Below are 21,770 nucleotides of genomic sequence, written 5' to 3' on the forward strand. Positions count from 1 at the left end.
AAAGAAAAAAGTGACGCCAATGCGCTGGCGTGGTGCCAGTATATGTACCACGCAGGTAGCTAAGCGGCGCGGACCACACGTGGAGCCGAACGATGCCACCATGCGGCACTCGGGGGTTCTGCTCATCAAAATATTTCTCGTATCCAGTCTGACACTTGGGAGGATATTCTACGGTAAGGATTCTGTGGCTAGAAATCTTTATCAGATGCAGCTTTTTTGCTCTCCCGTGTTTGTGCCAATTTAGCTGGACAGACATATCTTATACATGTAGGTGGGGGGGACTTGCGTTCGTGCATATATACTGCTTAAACAATAAACCTGTGCTAATCACTAAAGACACGTCACTCTTGTTTGGACACTAAAGTATAGAAAAATCTGCAGAACTGCTATCTGCAATGGAAATCAGGTGTGTGCATCTAGTGGTATTCCACATGCAAGTAACAGCAAGACCTAGAAAAAGCACGTTCCTCTTCAAACTTATTGCAGCCATTCTGCAATGATGTCTTTAACTTAGGCAACACGTTACAAAGCATGACTGAAGGTCTACGACATTCTTGCTTGTTTTTTTCCTTAACATACTTTACTTTATTGATGACTAACATCACATCCAATGCAATGAATATTATAAAGAGACAGTCTTTTTTGTACTTGTGATAGGTGCAACATATACGTTACATGAATCTACCATACGTTTTTCATACTATTCGCCAAAACATGAACAAATGATTCCTGATGGCAACGTGAGTATCAAGTCATTGCATCTATGACAGAAAGTTACAGCATAACGCATTTACATTTCCAATTAACAAGAAAAACAGATTCAACCATGTCCCCTCCCTCCCTAGCCCTCCCAACCCACACTCCTCATCAGTCTATGTGTAGCTTCCATGGTAACCGAAAGGGGATGTTAGTAGTGTAACTTGACTCTGCAGCGCCCGCAGGTTATTATGTATGGGTCGGAGTCTCGGCACCTAATGTTAAAGAGTCTCAGGGTGAAACTGTGTTATGGGGGTGGGGCACCCTGTGGGGGCAGTAAGTCAAGTGATTCGAACTTATGTAGCATGATCTCCCACTCCATCGAAATGGGTTGCTTTCGTAACCCCCTCTCTTCTTCCCTCCGAAGAGTGCACCCTCAGCTCTCCCCCACTGGATCATGTCGTCCTGCCAGCTAGATACCGTTGGACATCTGGGGGATTTCCACCTCATGGTGAGGGCTCTTACTGCCAATATAAGGGCCAAGTCTAAGAATCTCAGTCGTACCTTCAGCACATTTGTGCATCTACAGAGGCCTATGAGGCAGTTCAGGGCATCATCCGAGACAGCGATTTGTGTGACTTCGCTCCGAGATTGGCGAACTCCCTCTCAGTAGTCCCGAAGGCGAGGGCAGGACCACAGCATGTGAAGGAAGTCCGCCTCGTCCCCATTACAACGGGGGCAACAATGAGAGGCGTCCGGGAACATGCGATGAATCCTTTTGGGGGTGAGATACGACCTATGAAGGACCATCGCCTGAATAAATTTTAGTTTAGCATTAAGGGACACTAGTTTTGGGTGTTTTAGCATGCTCTTTCAAGCCTTGTCAGTGATTTGCGTAGCAGAATCCTCGGACCATTGAGTTCTAAGGGATGTAAGTGTGGTTGCTGCGTGTGCCCGAATACCCATGAACAGCCAACGGACCAGGTGTCCGCCATTCCCCATGTAGTATAAGAGATGTACCAAATTATGTTGTGAAGGTTCACTACATTGTGGGGCCCATGTGTTTTTTTTTTAATGGGATACAGCAGCGTGTAGTCAGTACAGACGTGTTGGTGCGCCCGTAGCGTGAAGAAAGGAGTCGTGATAAAGCGAGCTACCGTTACCGAAGAACGCCCAGACGTCCTCCACACTTGCATACACCCAATCATGTATTCTGGCCACCGTGAGCCTACCTAGTGGTATGGGGATTCCCAAGAGGGGGATGTTCGTCGAGTAGGGGGTCGCCAAGGAAGTATATAATAACGCCTTCCTCCAGCACTGTAGTGCAGTCCTCAATAAGGGAGGGCTGTCCACTGGGATTTTGGCCTTAGGTAAGAGCAGGGAGTGCAGCGTGCCCCGGTCTAAATCCCTAGGCGTATATCCAATTTCCTATAAATTCCTATAGTGTGGGTACTAGGACCTCCGAGTACGTATGATAACATTCAATAGTTAGCCCGTCAATCCCAGGCGCTTTGTTATGATTCAGACCTTTTATCGCAGTCCTAATTTCTTTTTGGGATATGGAGCCATCTATTCTCTTTTGTATTACTTCGGAGAATACCGGAATGGGTAAATCTTGTAAGAACTCCGTAGTAGAAGAGTTCTCCTCATGTGTGGGTGCAGCGTAGAGCGTACTAAGGTAATCATGAAAGGCTGTGTTTATTTCTCATTGGGTATAGGCTATTTGTCCATTAGGTGTACGGAATCTGGTTATGACCGGCGGGTCGGGCCCATCTCGTACTATGCGGGCAAGCAGTCTACCGGATCTGTCAGCCTCTGAGCGTTTGCGTTGCAGGAAGGCCCTATGATCGATTGTCCGTAGTGTCTCTAGTGTTTCAGCGTGATCTACACGGGCAGCCTGCAATGCCTCTTTTTTGTCAGGGTCTGCTACTGCCTATTGTTCCTGCGTGGTCATCTGTTGTTCGACCCTGAGTAAGTGTTGGTGTGTCTCCTGTCGGGCCCCACTAACTGTCCTGTCGATGCCCCCCGTACCGCCACCTTTAGTGCGTCCCATTCAATTAAATTAGAGGAGGCCGTGTTCCAATTTTCAGCTATGTAATTTGTTATAGAGTTGGAAAGGGCTGTTCGAAATGGAGTATCTTCTAGTAATTGCGGGTGTAACTTCCAGGTGGGCACTGGAGTTGGCACACTACCCCAGTTAAGTGGGAGCTCTAGGGGGCTGTGGTCTGAGAAGGTTTTAGCTAGGTATGTGGATTGGCAGGCCCGAGTGACACTAGATCTAGAGCAGAGGAATCTATTGATTCTGGTATAGCGACTATGTACCGGAGAATAAAATGAATATTCTTTATGAGTCGGGTGTAGACCTCGCCATGTATATGAGAGCGCCAATCCGTCAGCCCAGTAGCGAACAGGTCAGCTAATTTACTGGCATTCGTACCGTGAAGGGGAGGGTGATATCTATCCAGGGTAATGTCTAGTACAGCGTTCCAATCCCTGCCCAACACCCAGGCAATACCATCCCTGTCAGTCAATGACGCACCCAGTCCATGCAGGAAGCAGTCCTGATTAAAGTTAGGGACGTAAACACTGCCTAGGATCACCAGAGATCCGTCCAGTGTGCCGAGTAGTTAGTGGAGTATATCTGCCCCCTCCATTTTTTAAGTGTTTTCTGTGTTTCCGACTCGGTTAAACGGGAGGAACACTATATGGCTTTACGCTGGAGGAGATCTGCATGTACAATATGTCGCTTCTGAATCGCCCCCAACCCACATATATTCCATGTGATTAGGCTGTAAGACCCTAAAGGGGTATCCATTTTAGGCATGGCACTGTATATAGGGTGGAGCTACAATTTACGCCAATAGACTAGGATCGACCAGGAGTCACTTTCCCCATGAACACTAACAAAACATGGCTCAGCGCCCGAACTACGCTGGGCCCAACAACAATTCACAATAATGATATAACAGATAACTGTGCATACGCTTCTAGGGGGGCCGCTGCCATTAGCCATGGTCATGTTTACAGTGACGCCAGATTCTTGAATTCTTGGCGGCTCTACAGAACCCAGCAGAGGGGGATTATAATTAGACACTTTAAAGATAGTATTTCCGCATTAAATAACCATATGTAAGATATAGCCAGAGTCCCTGCAAAACAGAGCCATATTCGTATGCAGATTGAGGTGATCTATGCATACATTCTTAGTAAACAATCCAGACCTTCCATATCAATACATAGGCTATAACATAATGATAATGTTCATATGGAAAATTGTGAAAAAAGGATACGATGGACGCCGGGAGTTGGAGTCCATGTTGTCTGTAGTAGCTTTTGCAGAATAACAGTTCCAGAATAATTCCATGTTCGTCGAGTGACCCCACCGGCCTTCAATTATCAATGATGTTGTCCGCTGCCCGGGGTGTAATCGTGGGGAATAGAGTTATACTGTGCTCGGAATCGGAGTTCAGGGTGCTGTCCTCTGAGTCAGAGGGGATTCTGTTGGAGTCTTCTCGGAATGCCCCGGCATCAGCAAGGACCCCTTCCTGATCACAAAATGTATTTATTTTTATTTTTGTTCATGCGATGGTCCCGCGCCACCTTTGCCCTGGTTGGATTTCTGAGACCGGCGAGAGCCCAGTTTCGGGAGTTTGCTGGAGCCCTGCGAAGAGAAGTCTGAGTGGCTGGACTGGCTAGAACCAAGGCACATAACTTCAAGCCATAACTTGGCGTCCGTTGGGCTTTCAAAGAAGTGAGTTTTTTTTGTTGTAAATGACTTTCAGCCTGGCACGGTACAGAAGTGCGTATTTGAGTTGTGCTCTCTGGAGTTTCTTTTTTACAGTTTAGTAGGACTACCTTTGCCTCTGGACCACGATGGTGTAATCGGGTACAACGAAATGCGGTGGTTTTCAAACTGGATCAATGCTTTTTCTCTTGCTTTCTGTAGTAATATGTTGCGGTCCCTATAATTCAGGATTTTCACTATTAGTGGGCGAGGCGGTGCGCCTGGCTTGGGCGGCCCGGTCAGTATTCTATGGGCCCGTTCGACACAGAAGTACGGAGAGAGCCCCTCTTGAGCTATATGATCCCTGAACCATGCTTCCATAAATTCTGCAGCCTTAGCACCCTCACTCCGTTCCAGTAGGCCTATGACGCGGATGTTGTTGCCCCTGTTTCTGCCTTCTGCATCTTCCACCCGGTCCAGGAGGCCCGTCATCTGTTGCTGTAGGTGCTGTAAAGTTGAGGAATTTGCCGTGACTCGAGGGTCCAGATCCTTGAGGAATTGTCAGTTGTCTTTGACGAGGTCAGCCAGTTTTCCGTGGCCCGCCCTGAGTAATGTAAGGCCTGTAGTGAGCGTGCCAATCTGTAGTTCAAGCGCTGCCCTTGAATTGCGGATTTCCTTAAGGATTAAATGCAGTTTGTCGGGTGTACTCGCCATAAGCTCTGAAGATATAGCCCCTAGAGAGGAAGGCCGACTGGAGAGCTCCGCTATGGTGGAGGTGGGGCCCGCTCCTTGTTGGCTATCTAGCGTCTTCGCCCTGACTCTGCCCATGATGCGAGTTTACCGTAGTGGGGTGGAACAGTGTGACGAGAAGAGGTGGTGGCGGGACTCTGTGCAGTTGTAGGGGTATGTCCAATCCCCTCTTGGTAGGTCGTGAATGTGTGCCACCGTCTGATCTACCCTGTCTGAAAGGGAATCAGGTGGCTGGGGGGGTCCCACGAAGGAATCAGTGAAAGCACCCATCTGACAGAATAGCTGACAGGGTTGGTAGACCAAAGGACCCTTGACCCTGCCTCCAGGCAGGTCGCTCCCCACGCCGCGCAGCTCCACCTGACTGCGCCAGTGCCCCCAGCCCAGCTGATGCCGCTGTGACGGTGTTATAGCCCGCCGTAGGCTCTGCTTGTTTTTTTTCCTCTTGGGTAATTGCTTAAATTGATCATTCTATTGTGTTTGCCTTCTGTTATCTGTACTGTGCCTGGTTTTTGTTGCTACTGCTTCTTAGAGTGTTTTGTCCCCCACTTTACCCCTCTTGTCTTTTGTTCCCTCAGTCGTTCCTCCCCCTGCCACTTCCCGCCGCTGCGTCCCCTGCGGCCCCGCCCCCCCTCGATGCCCATTCGCCTCCCCGCTCCCGCCTCCCAGCTGCTCTTCCCTCCCACCTCTCTTATATGGTGGCCGCTGCCCAGCAGTGAGATCGACCCTTGACCCTGCCTCCGGGCAGGTCACCCCCCACGCCGTGCAGCTACACCTGACTGCGCCAGTGCCCCCAGCCCAGCTGCTGCCACTGTGACTGTGTTCTAGCTTGCCGTAGGCTCTGCTCGTTTTTTGCCTCTTGGGTAATTGCTTAAATTGCTAATTCTACTGTGTTTGCCTTCTGTTATCTGTACTGTGCCTGGTTTTTGTTGCTACCGCTTCTTAGCGTGTTTTGTCCGACACTGTACCCCTCTTGTCTTCTGTTCCACTCCCTGCCACTTCCCGCGACGGGTGCCCCCTTCGGTGCCCATTCGCCTCCCCGCTCCCGCCTCCCAGCAGCTCCTTCCTCCCACCTCCCTTAAATGGCGGCCGCTGCGCAGCCGCGCGCAGCTGGTGCACCTAAGGCAAGCCCGTCTGTGCCAGTCTGCGCCCAGCACCAGAACCCCTGCAAACGCCACGACACCTGTATCCGCTTCGATGCCAGCACCCTCCACGCACTCAACCCCGGACTAGATCACACCTGCTACCGGGCCACCCCGAAGCGCACCCAAGGACCCTTCAATTGCCGGACTGCAGCTTCACCAGCATCCGACCCGCCAAACCACCCACCAACAAACCAAACTACCTCAGATGCATCCTCCTCAGCACCCGCTCCGCACGCAAACAACCGTGGAACTCTGGGACCGACTGGACTCTAAAACCCCAGACGTCGCCTTTCTGACAGAGACCTGGCTGAACCCCTCCTCGGCTCCTGACATCACCATAGCCATCCCGTAAGGCAACAAGATCTCCCGCAAGGTCCGCACCACCAATGAAGTAGGAAGAGGAATCGCGCCATCGTCCACAGGAATACTCACAAAATCTCAACCAACACAGACGAAACCCTCAGCACCGCCGAACACCTGCACTTCCAGATTCACACCGACCCAAACACAACCCTCAGAGGAACCCTCGTCTCCAGACCCCCCGGGACCCTGACCCCAGTTCAGCGCCTCCATCACCAACTTAGTCAGCCCGCACGCTCTCGCCTCCACAGACTACATCCTCCTCGGAGACCTGAACTATCACCTCAAGAACAACAACGACACCAACTCCACCATCCTGATCGACAACCTCGGACTCAGACAACTCGTCACTACACCCACCCACTCCGCCAGCCACACGCTTTACCCCATCTTCTCCGCAAGCTCCCACGTCTCCTTCAACCGATCACAGCTGCATCCACTTCACCTTCTGGAAACCCACCACTCACCACCGTCCCCAACAGATGCCTCAATGCTGCTGGAGCAAAGTCACCGAAGACCAACTCTCCACCACCCTCGCCCGGAGTCCACCTGCAGACCCGGCCGACCGCCGCCGCTCACAAGCTCAGACAAAGGATCAATGTCTGCGCCAATACCCTCGCCCCGTTCAAGAAACCCTCCAACACCCACACCAGCAAGAAAGCCAGTTGGTTCACCGAAGACCTCTAGGACTCCAAGCGAACCTGCCGAGAACTCGAAAAGAACTGGATCCGTGAACGGACACCGGGAAGCTACACAGCCCACAAGAACGCCCCCCGCAGACACCACCACCTCATCAGATCCGCCAAAAGAAACTCTTTCAAAGACTGCCTAGACAACAATGCACACAACAGCAAAGAGCTCTTTAACATCGTGAAGGAACTCTCCAACCAGAGCTCCAACACCACCGACATCCCACCTTCACGAGACCTGTGCGATGCGCTGGCCACCTTCTTCCACTGCAAGATCGCAGACATCCACGACAGCTTCAACACCGTATCCACCACTGAGACCCCCGCTCCCACGACCACCACCCGCACCAACCGACTGCTCTCCTGGACCAACATCAACAACAGCATCAAGATCATAAACATCGTCAGCTCCGGATCCCCGGCAGATCCCTGCCCACACCACATCTTCAACAAAGCCAGCAGCACCATCGCAGAGATCAACGCCTTACTCAAGAAGCCAAAGGCAGACCCCCAAGGACCTCAAGAACTTCCGACCAATCTCCCTACTCCCGTTACCGGCGAAGGTCATCGAAAAGGCCGTCAACAAACAACTGACCAGCTTCCTGGAGAAGAACAGCATCCTGGACCCGTCCCAGTCCGGTTTCCGCAGCAACCACAGCACCAAAACTGCCCTCATCACCACTACCGAAGACATAAGGACCCTGCTAGACAACGGAGAAACCGCGGCCCTCATCCTCCTGGACCCGTCAGCCGCCTTCGACACGGTCTGCCACCGCGCACTACGAACTCTCCTCTACGACGTCGGAATCCAGAAGGGCCTAGACTGGACATCCTCCTTACTCTCCGGCAGAACACAGAGCATCCGCCTCCTCCCCTTCTGCTCTGAAGCCACCAGGATCATCTGCGGCGTATCCCAAGGCTCATCCCTCAGAGTCTACATGGCACCGCTCGCCCAGGTCACAGGACTGCACAACCTCAAATTCATCTCCTACGGCAACGACACCCAGCTGATCGTCTCCTCACCAAGGAACCCCTCACCGCCAAAACCAACCTCCACGAAGGAATGAAGGCCATCGCCGACTGGATGAGGAACAGCCAACTGAAGCTGAACTCTGACAAGACTGAGGTCCTCATCCTCTGTTCCACCCCCTCGGCCTGGGACGACTCCTGGTGGCCGACTGCAATAAGGAACACCCCCTACACCCACTGACCACGCACACAACCTAGGGGTCATCTTCGACTCTACCCCCTCCATGATGAGGCAGGTCAACGCAGTCTCCTCTTCCTGCTTCAACACCCTCCGCACGCTTCGCAGGATCGTCAAGTGGATCCCCACCGAAACGAGAAGGACGGTCACCAAGGCCCTAGTGAACAGTAGACTGGACTACGGGAACACCCTCTAAGCAGGAGCCTCTGCCAAACTCCTGAAACGACTCCAAAGTATCCAGAACGCCTCCGCACGCCTGATCCTCGACATCCCTCGCCGCAACCACATCACACCCCACCTAGGAGACCTGCACTGGCTCCCAGTCAACAAGAGGATAACCTTCAAACTCCTCACCCATGCACACAAGGCACTCCACAATACTGGACCAGCGTACCTTAACAGCCGACTCAGCCTCTACACTCCTACCTGCCAGCTCCGCTCCGCAGCCGGCTCCCTCGCCACCGTCCCCCGCATCCGAAAAGTGAACGCCGCCGGCAGATCCATCTCCCACCTCGCCGCCAAGACATGGAACACCCACCCCATCCGCCTACGGCAGACCGAAGACCTTCTGACCTTCAGAAGACTTCTCAAGACCTGGCTCTTCGAACAGTAGCGGCTCCCCTACACCCCATGTGTAGTGCGCTTTACAAATACTTGATTGATTACAGTAAGCAAAGTCAAGTGTGCCAGTGTAGGCCTCAATGCCAAGTATAATCAGCTAGTGGCTCAGGAGAGGCTGCTTGTTAATGGAGTCGTCAGATTTCAGCTGGCCATGCCCCCCTGCACGTGCACAGCACTGCAGGGCCTGGCGAGGCCCCCCCGGTCGCTCCAGCCAGGATGGCGACCCAGTGTCGGTGATGTAGCCCCTACCTTGGGGTAAACACACAAAGGGTCGGGTAGTGTAGAACCTCTGCTGCGGCAGCGCCCGTTGTAAGAGGGGCGAGGCCTGCAGTAGTTGAGGGGGGGGGGCGGAAAAAGTACTCAGTCTCTCTTTGGGAGTCACTCACACACGTTCAAATCATCCAAGCTACACCGGGCCTCAGATCGCAGGGCGGGACCCCAGCGGCGCTGCCCTGCAAAGAGATCAGGCAGAGGGGCAAGACGTCCGAGTCAGTGCGGGCCAATGCGGGCGCCTTTACTCACCGCAGCAATCCTCGTCGGATCCTCCAAGTTTGCCGGTGCGGCTCTCCCCGCCGCCAGCAGCTTCAAGGGTGGCACGGGTATCAGGCCATGCGGCCGCGCGCAATCGCCTCGCGGGAGCAGCTGCGTGGAGGGCCCGCCCACCGGCGGCTCGTTGAGAGGTTGCTGCAGGTTGCACTAGGCATCTAATCCCTGAGTATGGGCAAGGAACACACAGCTGTTGCAACACCCAGCCAGGCTCAAGCTCACCCCCGGTGCTTCTGATCTCCGGGCGGGCCTCGCCCAGTGGTGCGCTGGGCCGCCGGCGCTGTGCGCGAGCCCGCGTCACTCCGAAGTCCCCGGCCTCCGCCTGAACACAGAGGCGAGCAGGCCCGGGCTCCAAACCTCTTTGTCACAGTCTCAAGGATCACACAGGGTACACGGTAATGGAGGGGACTCAAGCCAATCCGTGTTGATATTCCCGGTCGTCCGTTGGCCAGGGAAGGCGGCATAGAAGGAGTAAATACCCCCCGGAGGGGCTGGAGGTCTACCAAGACCCAACCGCCATCTTAGGTGGCTAGCCACGCCCCCGACATTCTTGCTTGTTAACTGCTAATCTCAGACAATGCAACCTTAGAAGTTGTGTAAGGCATTCAAAGCTGCTAACCCAAAACAGGCAGTCTACCCTTCATTGTTAAATAGTACTTTACATGATTTCATTCACATCACTCAAGCATGCAGATCCCATATAGAGGTCTTTATTTTGCAATGGCATGGCACAGTTCTACCCCACTGATTCTGTTAGACTCCTTGAAATGTAAAGCATGTTGATAATCTCTATTATAGGTTCAAAGATGACTGACAAATTGATGCTTCCACATTCCTAGAGAAGCAGCCACCACCACAAATAATCCACCCGGAGTTTTGAAAGGAGACACACCACCTACCATATCTAAATATCATCTGAATTTGTTACACTTTTAATTTTAAGAAATCTAGAAGCTGTATAGTGTTTTGTAAGCCACAGTGAAGTTCAATATAAATCATGTTCAATTGCAAAACCCGCTTTCTTGACCCCTTTTTAGGTCTTGCCTACCAGACGGATTTTAGCTGCTTGTAGCTGAAATGCCTTGTGTGGACGACATCAAAAACATACAGTGGGTTTTAAGGCTGTCCATTGCTTATCATTAGTTTGTTTTATTGTCACCAATTTGCTTGCTTTTTAGTCCATGTCTGGTTGTCCTTTTCCTGTGTTTGTCCTTTCCTGGAGCTTAGCAACTTTACCAGTCTTTACCTGACCAGCACCCTTCCATTTCTATCGTTTAGGGAACTACTTCTTTCTTTGTCTTTCAGCACTCCAAGAGAGTGATTGTGTTTGCCAGCTCTCTACTTCATGTGCTTCTTCCCACCCCCGGTCACCCACCCCTCTCCGCACATTCCTGTGTTGCCCTCTCCCTCGTCTTTGTCCCAAAGTTAGTCCAATGCTTCCCATTCCTCCCTGTATTTTTACTTATAGATTTGCTTTTTGGGTCACCCCAGGCCTAGCCTCAAACGCTTTCAGTACCTTTTCCCCTAAACTACTTCCTGTTCCTTCTCCCCACCCAACACTCACTCCTCCGTTGCTCCCTTAAACTCTGGCAGTCTAACTTTTTTTTTATACTATTATATTTTTTTGGGAGGGCGTGGCAGCTGCAATTATTTCCAGAGGATAGAGGCTAAAATAAGTGGTAAATAATGTAACCCACACATTTGGTCAACATGTTTCTGCCTTCAATAACCCTGCAGGCGTGAAGGCATTTGTCAGGACCAAGGTTGTTTCTCTGCAAAAAAGAACTCAAGTTAAAATAACCCCATAAAAGGCTATGCTGAAAAGCCAAATTAGTTGAATACAAAGACGGCCTAGTTAATTCCTCCTCATGTCTCTTACTTCCACAACCCATCCCTCCTAACCTTTGTCTCACTCCTGCAGATTGTTTTCCATGCCTCCTTCCTCACTTTGTCAATGTTTTGGGATCTTTCTATTCCTACTTTGTTCTCCCTTTCTGACCTTCTCGAACTTACTCTGGGTTGAAACCTGATGATGAAACATAAAACCGGGTACCACAATTGAGTGCTGGGGCCCACAACTTGCAACGAACAGTACAAATACAACTTTTCTTGGTATTGCATTTTTTTATTTATTAAGTAAAGAAAAGAGATACAGTACGGGTGAGTGTCATCCAACAGCAAGATGTGATAACTTTGTACAGTAATAGGATGATATGCTACATTGTGCTAGGAAGGGGGGTAAGCGGGCAGTCGCAGGAGACCGGGTTGGAGACAATATCCAAGGAAAATTGAGCGATACTAAGAGATACTCTAAGATATATTGCGGCCCAATATTAGAAGCCTGGGAGGGGGTGAGGTGGCCCCTTTGCCTGACGTGGGTCTGGCCTGAGATGTCAGGTAGGACGAGGACTGTTGGGTGGGAGCTTGTTGGGATTACTGCCCTGGATAGGAAAGATTGACTGTGTTTGAGGAGTGGGGGGGCAATAGAGTAGGTCGCCAGGGGTCGGGTGGTGCAGGCAGACGATGGAGCAGAGCCCAATGTTGTGTCTTAGAACAAGGAAAAAAGACACCCTCCGCCGGTGATTGACCCATGCTTTGTTGGGAGGGTGGGTGGTACCGTGGTAGAAGAAGGGGCTGGGGGCAGTATCTGTTACCCTTGGCATGGGGGAGGGGCAGGAAGAGGTCTTGTTGTTTAGTGGGACTGCATGTCTGGGAGGGGGAAGGGGGAGGGTACAGGGGTTAGTTGAGAGAGGGGATAGTGGGGACAAAAAGGAAACTTCTCCTTTTGGGGGAGGGAATAGGTTGTAAAGAGGACTGTAGCACCAAACTACAATTACATTTCTAGGATGCTGCAGCGCTCAATAAAATAGAACACCCTACAGAGGATAGATTCAGACATTTAGAGCTTCATTTGGAGAGCCGCAAGACACTGCCCTAGAGCGGATATTCTGCTGGCCTCAACCAAACTCAGGTGATCTGTGGCTCCCAAAAGCCAGTTATTATATATTTTCATAACAACCACACCAGACCCCTTCTTGGGTTTGAATTAGGACACATTCTTCAATGCACAAATGGCATTCTCCAGGATTATAGTCCCCATCTTGGCACTGGTGGTACCAAACAATACCAACACTAAAGGAGTGGCTTGTCGAAATGACCAGGAGTGCCTAAAATGAACACATAATATAAAAAATCTTGGGTAAGAATGGATTTTGATTCACTGCGGGTCCATTTTTTTAAATTTGACTATTTCTCTCAGCTTATAAATCCCAATAGGCTTATCATTGTTTGAATATTGTAATTGTAATTTCTTTGTCTTGCATACTACATTGCAAACAATGTTCAAAGGTTGAAGGTACTAGAGAACTAAGGCACACACTTGAAAACATGTGTTGTAAGGCTTGGTTTTATTGGGTACAACTCTCAAATCATTTTGGCCATCTCAAATAGCAAGAAGCCATTTGAAAAATGACATTCTCGACCCTGATTGGCAAATGTGTCAATTCTACCAGGTTGGTGGATCTTAAAAAGTTGTTCTTCATGAAAAGGTGCACTATCCCCTATGGGAAATGGCCATAGAGTACAGACAAAAATTCATACCCAATACCCTTGCCCACAGTACTCGCTCTAAAGAGCAGAGTTTTTTCCAGTCATACCCCATTAGTACTGTGGATAAAAAAAGACCCCTGGCTATTCCCTGTGCCCATAACAGATGTCTACACTGGTTGAACTTAGGTTGTGCCCATGGCCAATACCTACAGAATATGCCCTTCAGCTATTATCTCTGCCAGTATCAAACGCTCAGAGCACCAACAAGATATTATAATGTAAAGTGTAACCTTTCCTACAGCCTACCCCCTGCACAAGGCCTTCCAGATACAAACCTAGCAAAAAACATTAACTAGGTTTTTGTGGGACGCCTTGCACAATTTCTTTGTTCAGACCATTTCCCAACAAGTATAGCAAGGTATGAAAAACTTTGATTATCACTGGTTTGGTTGTTAAAAAAAAAAAAAAAAAAAAAACATTTACTCCACTCGAGATTGCCCTAGTAACCCTTATGAAAAGTGGGAGCTTGATAGGGTGTAAAACAGCCACGGATTCGTTTTTATTTCTTGAATAGTGTGACTGGCCACTGAATTAAGCCTGAAGTGCTCATTTTGGATGATGAAGCACGTGTGGCAGCATGTTAGATGACCAGCTCAGAGTCAAATGTTGAAGTCACCAGCTCTAAATAAAATGGATTTTTTTAGCATCATATTTTGAATGTTGTTTCTCAAACACCAATGCAAGGCTTTACACCAAACAAACAAAAACATGTTGCACAACGGACATGGTGTCCATGCCAGTTTGGTGAAAGATGTGCAACAGTCGATACCCATTAATGACAAAATATTCCGTGTGGTAATATGAATGAAAAAGTAATGTTTGTGAACTCTGCTATTGCTATTCCCGGCTTAACAAATCTTTACAATTTACAAGTCTGAACTTGGGTTGGGGTACATTCTTTATTTAGGCGGGTTTTGTGCAGATTTGGCAAAGGAGGACAATGTTTAAGTAAAAACACAAAAGATTTCCCTTAGAAATACAACCTGCAATAAATCTAGGTATTCATCTATCTAAACCAAAAACCACTAATGTTCTCCTAAGATGTGGAATGTAATCCAGGGGTCAATTTAACAGAAGCATTTCAAGGTTTTTTTTAAATTTTATTTTAAATAACGTTTGTCTGTTACCATCTTTGCAGACAACCACATCCTCCGTTTTGGCAAGTGAATTTTGAGGTTAGGTTGTGTTATATCAAAACAAAGCCTAGCATCTGCTTGCACCCCTGCCTTCACTACTCTGCCATAAGCCTAGTACCAGTACTACTACACTGCTGGCCATGGGTAGTTTCCAATTGGATCTAGGCACACTCCCCTTGGTGACAGTCTCTCTGTCAGCCAAGTACACAGAGCATGCCCCTATTAGTTATGCTCACAGAGTCTGATCATAGCATGTGGTCTTTAACCACAGCCGTACACCCTGGCAATGTCTTTCAAGTCCCAGTACCAGCGGATTGGGGGCACAGAGTGGGCAGATACACAAAAACAACAAACACATGCATTTGGATTTGTTTTTAAGCGGACTGTTTTTATACTTACATAAAAACTGCATCCTTTTCTACCACCAAGGCAGGTGTGGCCAAGTGAAAACCATATGTTTTATGAACAATATACTTGTATAATAAATCGAGGTTCTTTTCTTCCTTAACTGATGTGTAAATCAAGGCAGCTCCATCTAACAAATTCATTCAAGGAAAATAATCTATTAACCCTTAGTACAACACACTAAACATTATTTAACATATGTTACTGTGCATAATATTCTGGTTTGTGCAGCACTTTTTATGCAATCTTCTATACATTCAGTGAGATGTTACACTAAATACAGAGTTCAAAGCACAGAACGGCTTAAACTAATGTACCAATGAATAAAGCAACAATGGCATTTGGCTTCCATTTAGAAGGACCTCGAAAAATATACATATATTTTCCCTATATAGACTACATTCTATAGATCAGATTGAATTGCCCCATCGGCCCTCAAGTAAAGACTATGATATGATTTTAATTGAGCCCAAGAAATTATAATCTACCATGGTGTACATACAGCGGATTCTGTTTTAGGATTACATTTTATAGTACATGAATTTTAGGGTTAATGAGATTAGGTTAATCGGACTAATGGAGCTGATGTCGGACTGGGTTAGAATGAGGTAATTGGCATTATAATAAGGGTACTGTATACGTTATTTAAAGAATGGAATAATAAGATTACAGTATTCATTGAGTCAGATAAACTGATTCATACCGTTTTATTTTAAAGATTTTATGCCTATATGCTATGGTTTTAATTAACTATACAATAAACGTTATTACATTATAGATCACAGATGGAACTAGGTTTAATTGGTCAAATGATCATGTCTCTTCAGAAATCAAAACTGCAAAGTTTAAGTTACATACCTTCCGTATCGATGTTTCTGGTGAATACTCTAGCTACCTGGAGATTACTCACCTCATGAATTCCCACAGGCGCCAGACTGAATTTGAAAAAGCTGAAATAGCTCTCCCACACTGCCAAGTGGCTCTGCATTACCAAAACAACCTTAGTGCCTATTCGGATGTGTGGTCATGTACTCATATGTGGAACCACCCCCAGCTCTGTGACATCAGCTCCAATCCTTTTTCTACATTCAAAGAGAATGGGGAAGCGGGTAAATCAGTGAGGAATCTGCTTTTAGAAAGTGTACCTACCAAAAACTTCATCCTTGGAAAATACTTCTTTCTGCAGACTTCTCACCTCTTGAACAAATACTAAAGAAAAAATTCCGGAAGAAGGGTCTGAGGAGACGCAAGAACAGTGTTATGTGAACCCATGAATGCAATCATCCCCGCAAGACCAAGCTAGCAACAAAGAAGCACCAAGAAAACAACAATTCTCCTGACTTCATCTAGCAGGATCTCTTGCTAATAACATGTAGGGCGATAGCAAGGAATGCGTCTCATCTGACAGAAGAAATGAAGATGTTCTACAAAACATCTAAAGAAAACACCTGCATCGTACAGAGTCCAAACCATACACAGAAAACCCTTTATTCAAACTTTTATTTGTAAGGGATCATTCTTTTGTTGTTGAGCATTTTTCCTTTTTTCAAGAAATGGAACCATAGAAAGCACAAAGGGCTACAAATTGTATGCCAAAAAAATGTCAAAAATCAGGCTGTATCTCAATTAACACCATTGAATGGCAACCGATCTACATCTCCCTTATGCCACACCTCACTCCAAAGAAAGCTAAATACGTAAGAAGCATAACGGTATCAACATGGCCACAACAATAATGCCTGACTGAAATTGATGAAACCCCAATTACTAACCGCCCTAAAATATTAAAATGCAATACTACGCCAAGTGTCCAAAACCAGCTGATCCACTAACAGGAGTATTGAGCCCCATAGAAGAGTGAGGAAACAGAAGGCACCCTAGCCTAAATTGAAGGGGGTAGCCTAAAAAATGGAGGACACTGGTTATCATCCAGTGGTAGACACCGTACCTGGGAGGCTAACCAGTGAAATTCACCAGATTGTACACCTGGCCATACTGGCAAATCAAAAGAACCCATCCTGCCTAAAGGGATCCAATATCCTATGTTGGACGAATGGACATACAGAATGGAGTAATGAGCAGAGGCTGATCGCTAGGTCTATAAAACCATGGGCTGCCCTGGAACATATTGTAAAATTTGGGGGGCCTGGTATGCAGGTTCCTTGACTTTAGCGTAGATTGTACTTTTGGTATATTGAGATGTAAATGCCTTAAATAGGGCGGAAAGTTCAAGGAGATTGCTGCTAAATACACTGTATTGTATAGTGTGTTCAATTAAGTACTTATGTAAAACCAATTAAATATATAAGTCATAAAATAGGTCGCCACATTTGAACAAGAACACAAAGGGTGAGTAAAGCTTACTCTAACTTCTGGTAAGTATTTCACATGCCAATCAATGAGTACGCCTGCTATCAGACAAAACGCGTGGGGCGGTCATAGCCTAAAACAAACCACTGAAACAAAAATCCCCATTAATGTGGCAGGCTACCAAAAATTAAAAACCAAACAAGGCATCTTCATATTCCTAAGTGCGTAAGATCACTAGACCAACTTAACTGCTGCTTAATCAAAACACCGTCCCCTATCAAAGGATGAAATGTACCATCAAGAAACAAGCGATCACAAGACCTAATAATACATCCAGCCTCAGACTAAGTTGCACTTTATGGACCACAGGGCACCGTTTTAGAAGGATGTGATTCTTTACAGGGAGACTAAACTGAGTGGCTTCAGTTTACAACGGAATCATACATCATGTCGCCGAGAAAGAAACAAATAGCAAACCCCACAGGGGGTAAATCTCCATGCAGATTAAGCCTGAACTGCACTGTTCTCACAAACAATCACCATTCAGATCCGTTCCTCAAGAAAGCATTCAACACAACAGCTGCTACTTCTGACCATAGTACTGTAGAAAATCACCATGTCCCTTGCAACAAATGGGGTCAGGAACAGCTGCTTATCAGAAATGGTGAGGCCTGTAATGTCACACTCCTGTAAAATTATCAGGTGACCCACTATCTCCATAGGGCATATTCATAACACAGGTAGCTCGTCAACAACATTTCTCATTAGCATATCTTTTGGCAGCTCCATCCACACATAGATAAATCCGCTTGTTAAAGAGGTAAAAACCATGAAAGGTCTCAAGCACATTTGAACCTGCCAATCAATGAGGGTCCAAGAAGCCGAACAAACTATGTCTAAACAGGGCCACAGAAGAGCCGAAAGATCGGGCCACAAAGCCAAGACCTAAGAAGATTGCTAGAGACAAACCATAAGTAACCACATAAGTAAAGTGACCTCCTAGGTGGTCCAGAAAGAGAGGAACCACAATCTGCGCCATCTACCCAACGACATTAGTTTAAACAAGCATTGGAAATGCAATAGGTCTCGCATTAGAAAAGTTGGAGCTTTTGGTTTTGTAAATGACAAATATTTTATTTATTTGTTGGTTTTTAAAATAGCTAAATTGATAGCTTTGTCATTTACAACGCCAATAGTTATAACTTTTGCGAATGTGACACCTATAGCATTTGGAATGCAACATGTTTTGTATTTACGTGACTTATATGGCAGCTCTCGTCGTTATGCTACATCTCTAGAGAGCAGGAGAGTGCAGCAGGGGAGAGAAGCACAGCAATGCAATATGTCTCGTATTAGGAAAGTTTGAGCTATTGGTATTGTAAAGGACACATTTTTTATGTATGTGCTTGTTTTTAAAATAGCGAAATAATAGCTTTGTTATTTACAATGCCAATCGTTTTATCTTTCGCAAATGTGACACCTATTGTAACACAATATGTGTTGTGAGGGTGAGTGAGGGTGAGGGGTTGAGGGTGAGGTGTTGAGGGTGAGTGAGGGTGAGAGGGGGTGAGGGGGTGAGGGGGTGAGGGGGTGAGGGGGTGGGGGTGAGGGGGTGAGGGTGAGTGAGGGTGAGGTGTTGAGGGTGGGTGAGGGTGAGTGTGGGTGAGGGTGAGTGAGGGTGAGTGAGGGTGAGTGAGGGTGAGTGAGGGTGAGGGGTTGAGGGTGAGTGAGGGTGAGGTGTTGAGGGTGAGTGAGGGTGAGGTGTTGAGGGTGAGTGAGGGTGAGGTGTTGAGGGTGGGTGAGGGTGAGTGAGGGTGAGGGGTTGAGGGTGAGTGAGGGTGAGGGTAGGTGAGGGGTTGAGGGTGAGTGAGGGTGAGGGTGAGTGAGGGTGATGCTGAGGGGTTGAGGGTGAGTGAGAGTGAGGGTGAGTGAGGGGTTGAGGGTGAGGTGTTGAGGGTGAGTGAGGGTGAGGTGTTGAGGGTGAGTGAGGGTGAGGTGTTGAGGGTGAGTGAGGGTGAGGGGTTGAGGGTGAGTGAGGGTGAGGGTAGGTGAGGGGTTGAGGGTGAGTGAGGGTGAGGGTGAGTGAGGGTGATGCTGAGGGGTTGAGGGTGAGTGAGGGTGAGGGTGAGTGAGGGTGAGTGAGGGAAGAGAAACTTCGTAACATATCTTGAATTATAATGAAATGAAGTTTTGCCAAAGACACACTATACGTGGCTACAGGTCTGAAAATTCCAAAGCCTGCATAGAGTTTTAGAAAAGTACAACATTCGCGCTTCAGCCGTAAACGCATCATATAAAAAAATACACTTTCGTAGCACATTGCTGTAGACGTCACAGGTAGGATGCATTATTTATATTCCTAAGGAAGACTACGTTTGAGATCTGCAGTCTCCCTAGGTCTTTACTGGTTGAAATGAAGTAGCAGTAGAAGGAATGAAGTATGCCATGGATAGGAGCTTCTCGGCTCCCACAGCAGAACATTTTTCCCACATTCATAAACTATCAGATTGCTTTCAACCATTTTAAATTCTCCCGATCCTTGTCCGACAAACACATTTAAAGTTACATTGCCTTTATATCACAGACAATATTTGAAGTATTTGCAGGGAAAATATACAGCAAAAAGTGTAAAGTCCAAAGCGACATAGCGACATGGCGACATGTCCGTGTTTTCACTCTGGGCGGAAACACTGATACAGCAGCATGGTGTCTGTGTGATGTGCACATTATCACGGACAATGTATTTATCGATTAGGCAGAAGTACATCGCATAAATAAATGCATGCACCCACAATCAAAAAAATAAAAAGAGCATTTGGTAAGTCAATAAGACTAGCCTTGGCAGTTTTACCGGAAGCATGTGTCAGAAAAAGAACATATGACAACACTTGCTAGGCCGACATATGCATGAAATATATTGCAAATTACAAAAAGTAATTGATGTGGCTGTTGCAATGTTGATATTTTTTAAAATAAACCTTTCCATTGGACCATGCACTTTAATATGAGAGTAGGAACGGAGGGCATTGCTGTGGGGAGGGGGGAGGAGAAATGCGACGCGACATGGCAGGCAGGGGAGGGGCGGAGCGGGGGTGTGGGAGGAGTGCGGGAACAGACGGCGAGGGGAGGAGAGTGGCTACAGGTCTGAAAATTCCAAAGCCTGCATAGAGTTTTAGAAAAGTACAACATTCGCGCTTCAGCCGTATACGCATCATATAAAAAAAATACACTTTCGTAGCACATTGCTGTAGACGTCACAGGTAGGATGCATTATTTATATTTCTAAGGAAGACTACGTTTGAGATCTGCAGTCTCCCTACGTCTTTACTGGTTGAAATGAAGTAGCAGTAGAAGGAATGAAGTATGCCATGGATAGGAGCTTCTCGGCTCCCACAGCAGAACATTTTTCCCACATTCATAAACTATCAGATTGCTTTCAACCATTTTAAATTCTCCCGATCCTTGTCCGACAAACACATTTAAAGTTACATTGCCTTTATATCACCGACAATATTTGAAGTATTTGCAGGAAAAATATACAGCAAAAAGTGTAAAGTCCAAAGCGACATAGCGACATGGCGACATGTCCGTGTTTTCACTCTGGGCGGAAACACTGATACAGCAGCATGGTGTCTGTGTGATGTGCACATTATCACGGACAATGTATTTATCGATTAGGCAGAAGTACATTGCATAAATAAATGCATGCACCCACAATCAAAAAAATAAAAAGAGCATTTGGTAAGTCAATAAGACTAGCCTTGGCAGTTTTACCGGAAGCATGTGTCAGAAAAAGAACATATGACAACACTTGCTAGGCCGACATATGCATGAAATATATTGCAAATTACAAAAAGTCATTGATGTGGCTGTTGCAATGTTGATTTTTTTTAAAATAAACCTTTCCATTGGACCATGCACTTTAATATGAGAGTAGGAACGGAGGGCATTGCTGTGGGGAGGGGGGAGGAGAAATGCGACGCGACATGGCAGGCAGGGGAGGGGGCGGAGCGGGGGTGTGGGAGGAGTGCGGGAACAGACGGCGAGGGGAGGAGAGTAGGAGGAGGAGAGTAGGGGAGGCACGGCCTAGCGGCCGTGCAATCAAGAAGTGAGGGGGCGGGAGAGTAGGCAAGGCAGGCGGCTGGGGGCATGTGCACGCGCTTTTAAGCTCAATGCGCATGCGCATTGAGCTTAAAAGTCACGGGCACTGCAAGGAATCGCCACGATTCCTTGCAAGTTGGACAAAGAGTGGATAAGCCACCATAGTCTCGCTTGCTCGATGCGCATGCGCATCGACAGGCGAGACCTAAAAAAATCACATACATGTAATGTTACAGGAGCAAAGTGTCAGACTATCATCCAGAGGAAAACATTTTCAACAATCTCATCCATAAAAACTTCCCATCAGATAGGGAAGGAACAGTGCAGATATCAGTGAAATCGGGATGCAGTACACCCAGGCCTGTGGTTGGGTGAGAAGACTGAAATGGCAGGTGACTCCGGGACTGTTGGGTACAAGCCACCTCACAGTCAATACCTTGTGCAGATGCTGGCCTATTCCAAGATGATGTAACC

The 21,770-nt window shown here is 47.5% G+C and overlaps 1 protein-coding gene across 1 annotated transcript in view; it reads right to left on the reverse strand.

Moving 5' to 3' along the window:
• DYNC1LI2 (dynein cytoplasmic 1 light intermediate chain 2) overlaps positions 1-21,770 on the reverse strand; it is a 473,715-nt gene that overhangs the window by 294,565 nt on the left and 157,380 nt on the right. The window contains exon 7 of the mRNA XM_086947723.1: positions 14,880-15,015. Within this exon, the coding sequence (XP_086803849.1) occupies positions 14,880-15,015 (136 nt within the window). The remainder of the gene's footprint in view (positions 1-14,879; positions 15,016-21,770) is intronic.

The sequence above is a fragment of the Lissotriton vulgaris genome, chromosome 12 (genome assembly GCF_964263255.1).
Source record: "Lissotriton vulgaris chromosome 12, aLisVul1.2, whole genome shotgun sequence".
NCBI lineage: Eukaryota > Metazoa > Chordata > Amphibia > Caudata > Salamandridae > Lissotriton > Lissotriton vulgaris.